The sequence below is a fragment of the Harpia harpyja genome, chromosome 3 (assembly GCF_026419915.1).
Source record: "Harpia harpyja isolate bHarHar1 chromosome 3, bHarHar1 primary haplotype, whole genome shotgun sequence".
NCBI classification, from domain to species: domain Eukaryota; kingdom Metazoa; phylum Chordata; class Aves; order Accipitriformes; family Accipitridae; genus Harpia; species Harpia harpyja.
The window spans coordinates 413,486-420,259 of NC_068942.1; the positions used below are offsets into that span (position 1 = coordinate 413,486).

General features: G+C 46.5%; 1 protein-coding gene across 3 annotated transcripts; it reads right to left on the bottom strand.

The window, feature by feature from the left end:
* Positions 1–345: 345 nt before the first annotated feature.
* Positions 346–5,015, bottom strand: GEMIN6 (gem nuclear organelle associated protein 6). Of its 3 annotated transcripts, none has more exons than XM_052781070.1 (3): positions 4,892–5,015; positions 3,806–3,951; positions 346–1,562 (listed from the first exon to the last, which is right to left on the bottom strand). In XM_052781070.1, exons 2-3 carry the CDS (start codon positions 3,931–3,933, stop codon positions 1,187–1,189), a joined length of 504 nt encoding a protein of 167 aa, XP_052637030.1. In that variant the 5' UTR covers positions 3,934–3,951; positions 4,892–5,015; the 3' UTR covers positions 346–1,186. The 3 variants fall into 3 exon arrangements, with proteins under 3 accessions (XP_052637030.1, XP_052637031.1, XP_052637029.1); XM_052781071.1 differs by having other exon boundaries at positions 3,806–3,938; positions 4,892–5,013; XM_052781069.1 differs by lacking the exon at positions 4,892–5,015 and adding an exon at positions 4,753–4,771.
* Between the last annotated feature and the right edge of the window lie 1,759 nt (positions 5,016–6,774).

Sequence of the window (6,774 nt, forward strand, 5' to 3'; positions counted from 1 at the left end):
ACTGGAGGTGAAGGAGCCCCCCAGGCTCCTTATTCCCCGGTGAGGAGGGAGAAGGCGTTACCTTCCCTCTAAGGAGGCATGCTCAAGCTGTTCTGAAATCTCTTGAGTGGAGTTTGATCTGACGCTATCTCTCACCGAATACCTCCCAGCTAGCCTCGGGTGCCCCAGAGCTCAGGCACCTGTCGATCCCCTCATCCAGACAGGCAGGTGAAGCGTTTGTGCGTTGGCATCACCAACCTTTTCAGGGAGACACACACAGGAGCATATGTGCAGTAGACGATTTTTAAGAGAAACCAGCATGAACCTGGCCCATCCAAAGTAATTCTAAATGAACCACAGCAGGAATGAGGAGGGCCTTTTTATTAACAAGGGTTAGACAGACTCTTCAAATGCATTTGAGCACAGCAACATGTGTTTTGGTGCTCTCGTAAGACAGAACAAATCAATATACTAAGAGAGAAATGAGGGCTCTAAAGGCTCCTGACTGGATTAATAATCTCGGGAATAATCACATAATGATTCTTGCACTGTGTGTTGCCATAAGCTAGAAACAAAGCATTAAGAAACACAAACTTACTGAATTGCAAGAAATTCTCTTTCTAAGGAACAAGGGTCTGCCAACCACTGCTGCTCTAAAATAACAAATATAGACAGGAAATGTTTTTAAAACCTGGGGAAAAAAAAAACAAACCAAAAAAAGCTTTCTCAACAGATTTTTCACCTGGTTTGGGAAGTCCAAGTGTCACAATTCTCTTTCTGAAAAAAAAAGAAGAAAAAAAAAAAAATCTGGGAAGCAGTTCAAACAAACATGCCCACACCACTAGATAATTAATTTTGAAGGCAGAGGAAAACACAGTTTAAATCTATCATATATCATCTTTCACAATACCGTTACAAAAAATACTTAAGTGATGTACCAGCTTAATACTGATACAGTAAACAGACGTATCAGTTTAATACATCACCATTATTCAATGGCTTGCTTTTAATAAAAAATAGTGCATGGAAAACGCTTCGTGCTTTCAGTTTATACTGCCTGTTTTATCCTTTTCTTAACATATAAAAATCAGACAAAAGGACCTAAACCCAGCATTTTTTGCAAATAGTGAATATTGATACCCAGGACAGTTCCTAAAATAGGGTGGGTAGACCCATTTCTAAAGACAACTGCTTTAAACAGCAGACATCACTCTTGTTTTTCAAGATAGCCCTGTATCAAGCCTTGAACCCGAGAAAGAATAATCTCATTGGAGCTGCTGCACTCTTCTGGGCCATATGGTGGGTCAATAGTTAATACCCCTGCCACGCATAGTGTTCTTCCCGATTCACCTTGCTCTGTTACAGGGATGTGGTTTGTTTCTAGCCAAGTCTTCAAGTTGTTCTTCCTCTTTTCAAGTTCCTCTGGGCTGTAGGCTTTGCTTTCTTCAGGTGCAAATATGCAGGAAAGCCGTTGCTTCATTTCATCGTCCCCTTCTTTCAGTATTTCGACCTCCTGGACAGCATGGCCCAAGACAATGGATATGGACACTTTTTCATTCTCCAGGAATGTTGCAAGGACAATACTGCCAAGGAAAGAAGTATGTATGAGTCACTGTACTTAACTGAAGACTGAGAAACACAGGCCAAGATTCTTGGAGATGAGTGCTCATTAGCATCACCATAACCCAGGTATTTAGGCAATATGGAGTACCCAGCATTTTTCTTGAAAAGCATGCTGCTATACCCTTAAAATACTGAAAATGCAGGGCTTCGCAGGTAACTTCTGGCCTTGAATCTGAAACTACTCTAGATACTATCAAGCAGAACGTTACTTTAAAAAAACAAAGTGTACATTAAAATCAGGACTGGGAATCTAAGTATTTTTGTGCAGCATTCCCAGCCTTGCTCAAGAACCTTAAATCTTCCAACATTCAAAAAGAACAATACCTTCATACATTCAGCACTTTGAATGCTGAAGGCAATGGTGGCAGCTGACAACATCAGAACCTTTTAATGATGAATTATTAATACTTAGTTATTGATCATTACTAAAAGAATTTTTTTTTTTTAATGAGTGTTGCTAGTTTCTTAACTGAAACTATAGCTTGATGTGCTAGGTTTGGCTGGGGTAGAGTTAATTTTCTTCACCCTAGCTGGTATGGGGCTGTGTTTTGGATTTGTGCTGGAAACAGTGTTGATAACACAGGGATGTTTTCGTTCCCGCTGAGCAGTGCTTACCCAGAGCCAAGGGCTGTTCTGCTCCTCACCCCACCCCACCAGCAAGCAGGCTGGGGGGGCACAAGGGGTTGGGAGGGGACACAGCCGGGACAGCTGACCCCAAATGATCCAAGGGATATCCCAGACCATAGGACATCATGCTCAGCATATAGAGCTGGGGGAAGAAGAAGGAAGGGGGGGGGGGACACATTCGGAGTGATGGCATTTGTCTTCCCAAGTCACCGTTACGTGTGATGGAGCCCTGCTTTCCTGGAGATGGCTGAACACCTGCCTGCCCATGGGAAGTGGTGAATTAATTCCTTGCTTTGCTTTGCTTGTGTGTGCAGCTTTTGCTTTACCTATTAAACTGTCTTTATCTCAGCCCACGAGTTTTCTCACTTTTATTCTTCTGATTCTCTTCCCCATCCCACCAGGGGGGAGTGAGCGAGTGGCTGTGTGGGGCTTAGTTGGTGGCTGGGGTTAAACCACAACACTTGACTATTACAATGGGAACACACCACAGCAGGTTCTGGCTCATGCTATAGCAGCCTGGTCTCTTCCCAAGGGCACTTACATCCCAGAAGTCCTAAAATACAGGTAGGAAGGCAGCTTGTTGCCAGGATCTCTTCCCCATATGTCAACGAAGAGCATCTTCCCTCTTGTGGGGAGAAAAATTCCAGAATTTGATGCCAGCATTTTGCTAATCTACTGTTGCCACCATTAGTGGAAATAATGACTTTTTGGGAAATGTGCAATGAAATGTGCCTTGATTTTAGCCTGGGCCATCCCCAGAATCACTCACAGCTGTGCACACCTTTCCTACCAAAACAATAAGCAACTCCAAGAGAAGATAGAGTATCAGAGCTACTCCAGAGTTGAAGCAACAACCAATTCTTCTGAAACACATCAGAAGCTGGATGTTTTAGTTTCTAGCCTCCATCTTGTGCTCACAACCCAAAAGGTATGAAAAAGCTCTGGCAGCAAGGAGCCAAATTTCTGCCTATTCCCTAGTGCGTTCTGCCTTTCAAACCCTGTTTTCAAGTTACTCACTTGAGATACTAGAGACCTGTCTTTCTGGACAATGACATCTGACTTTCTGTCCAATGCCCTTGCTGATTTTCCCTGCTTCCTCTCCAAAGCAGCCACTACACCCTCACGGGTGTCTAGCTGTAGGGTAAAGCAGGGCACTGATGCAAGAAGTCTGGACAGAGGATAAGGATTTCAACACCTAAAGCACTAAAAACATTCCTGCATCCCTGCTCTCTTTGTGAGGCAAGCCTTGGTATATTATTAAAAATAGTCCTAAATGCGTGGATATCATTTAAAGTACTAACCTCAGGTCCACAATAAAGTTAGCGTGAATCCACGTTATCTATTCCCCAAATTTATCAGTTCTTTGAATGAGATTAAAGTGGATTTAGGTGAACTGGCCTCATCAGCTACAATATTACTTTCTCTTAGGCCTTGCCATTTAAAAAAACAGGACACGCAGCCCCAACATGCAGTTTTTGCTCCAAATAAGTTTGCTTCAGTCTTGGGATCTTTTCTCTTCCTGAAAAACTTGTTTTCTCTTAGCCTTACAGAAGCAAAAGCTTTGTTTGGTACTTACCTGGCAGAAACTGGATCGACTGTTAAGACCCATCCTTCATACTCATGTTTCTCAATTGCAGCAACTTTCACCATTTTGTTCACGTACGTTTCCCAGTCTAGAGGGCTCTTCCTCTGCCAGTTATTCATATTTCCTACGTCCAGAACCTAGAAAATAGCCAGGGTGATTAGCAGAAGCAATGAATCCTTTTGCTTTGCCTTTCACCTCAGAACTGAGTTTGCCTCCAGGTAAAGATCTTCCATCTGTCTTAAGCACAATTTTCTTTTTTTAAAAGCAAACATTGACGCAAGTGGTTTGCATATTGCTGCAGCTCTGTCATTTCCCACCCAGTTCGCGTGTTTTTCGGGGCACACAGCAAAGCCTCAAACATCACTCTTCTGCTAACTTAACACTTCCCCGTTGCATTCAACATTCCATTTATTGCTCTGCCCTCTTACAAAACCTTCGGGACGCCTGTCCTTTGAGGACAGAAGTTTACCGGCTTTGCTCTGCGCACTAGCACATTCCCCGTGCCCAAGCCCTTCCACCGCCTGCGGAGAAGCGGCGTCCGCCCGCATCCCGGCTCTATCCTCACCCCCGACGGCAGGGCGAGCAGCTAGTGCCGTTACACTCCTCCCCCCGCACCAGTTGCCCGACTGGTAAGGACGGTAAAGCCACCCCTGCCCCAGCCCGGGGCCACCCGAGCATTCGCCTCCGTCCCAGCACCCCTCCGCGGGGAGAGATGGGGGCAGCGCACAGCGGGAGGCCGAAGGGCCGGAGGAAGCTCGCTCCCTCCCGGCTCCCTGGCGGTGCCACCCCCCTCAGTGCCTGCCTGCCTGCTGCCGGCGGAGGCAGCAGGCGGCCAGACGGAGCCGGCAGGGAGAGCAGCCGGGCGCCGCGGGGGCGGGGCAGGGCAGGGCAGCGCAGGGGAGCACCCCGGGTCCCCCCCCCCCGCCCCGGCCCCGCACCCGCATCCCCGCTCGCCGGCCGCCCGGTTCCCGGCCCTGCCGAGGGCGCCTGGGAGCTGGAGCTGGGCCCGGCCCCGGCGCTGCCCGGCGGGACCGCCGCTTCCTGCTGCCGCTGCGCACCCCCGCCCCACACACACACCTTGGAGCACGACGGTCGAGGCTTCCGAGGCCGGGAAACGCTCAGAGCCGGAGCGTTCTGTGAACGCGGGTGTGCACGTCCATCAGGTATAGGGCTGTACACACGAGGGCGGCTTGCGGAACGAGGAGGCGGGGCCCGCAGCGCTTAAACCCGCCCGGTGTTGGGTGTTCTGCCCCGCTTCACCCGGTCCGCCCGCGCTCTGGGGCCGCTAACCCCAAAATGGTGGCTCGAGCCCCTTCAAGCCATCTGTGTGCTGATTCAAAGAAACTAACGCAATAGTTTGATTAACTGTTAGGTAGGTATTCTTTATGGGCAGCGCTGGATGCACGGGGGATCGCTCCACCTATCGTGCACACCGTCGGGCCTAATTGTGCAGGTTAAGTGCATGTTCTACATACATATTCACTAGATTTCCGAGAAATGTTATACATATTCATTAGTTTTCCGGGAAACTATTAGCATATGCAAATGTTCTTTACGCAGGTGCATTGAAGGTCTCTGGTGGTCTTCAGGAGTCCTCTGGTGGTCTTCCATAGTCTTCCTCACTTGTCCACTACTTGACCCTCCTCAGGTGATTCTGCGCAGTATGGTCCTTTACATGTTTTGATACATCAGTGCTTGTTAGTGCTCTTATTATCTAAGTTTTCATTAGTGATGTAAAACCATATGGCTAGTTTAAGCTAAATTATCTACAAGGACGAGAACAAAGGCAGGAGTTCTTATCTTTTCCGGCCCTATCTAGTCAAGCAAGGCCTCTGCTTGTGCCTTCTCAACAAGATCGTATATTCATCAAACATTTGATTAAGTTCTGTGATTGCTCGTGGCTCCTTCTTGCTCATCACTCCCAAGTACCAGTCTCTGACAGGCTTAATCCTTGACAAACACCAGTCCTTGGTGTGTAAAGTTACAGAGAGATAATCATTAAGCAATAAGCAGTTCGTTCTCTATATCAGTGCGTAAGTAGGTAGAGATGGGCGCTGTGTGTACCTGCTCTGTAAAAATAAGGTATTTTTGCTCCCGGGCTTTGAGTTGTCTTCACAAGCTTTCCTGTGCTGCTGTGAAGGTGAAAAAACTTGATTTCTGCCCCCCCCCCCCCCCGGATCCAAAAGCTGCTCTATTTTAACACTACTAATGAAAAGCTTCCTATGGATGAAGCAAACAAGCTGCCATCATTTCAGTAATTTGAGTGAAAGCAAGCATGCGATGATTTTGTGAGCATAACAGAAAACATATCAAGGGTACAAAATGAGATCATCTTATTTTGCAGGCTTAAGGAGGTAATTTTTTGGTTTTGTGATGTTTGAATTCAACTTCTACTGTGCTATGGGGATTATTTACGAATGGCTTATGCCACTGTGTTCAGCTACTGTTTCTTTCGCATTTCTAGTTTATTAGAAAGCAGGGATTAGCAAATCTAATTGTTTTCACTATGAGCAAGCAACGCAATAGGAAATCTGTTTGAAAGATAAGTGGTGGAAAGAAGGAACGTAGCTTGTTTTCATATATTTATGTGCGTATCATGTTTTAGTCGTTTACAGTCTAAATAGCTTCCTAACTGGTCCCCTTCTGGATCACAGACTGGAAGGCGGTTTGTTCAAAGTCCCTTTTGAGCAAAATACTCCACACATCTTTGGATTTAATTCTTGCTAGTCTCGGTCCCCGCTCTTTTTTTTTTTTTTTTCCCCTCCATTGTTGCCTGTGTGGTTATTTAATTGTTCTGAACCACGAAGCCCTGGAGTACTTTTTTACCCTGTCATCTCAGCCATACCTTACAGATACAGGTCACTATCGTGGGCAGTCGGTCCAGCTCTCTCACCATAAATTTAACCTTCATGAAGGTCACAAAGAAGTGCAACTCTCCTGACTCAAGTAACTGCACTAGC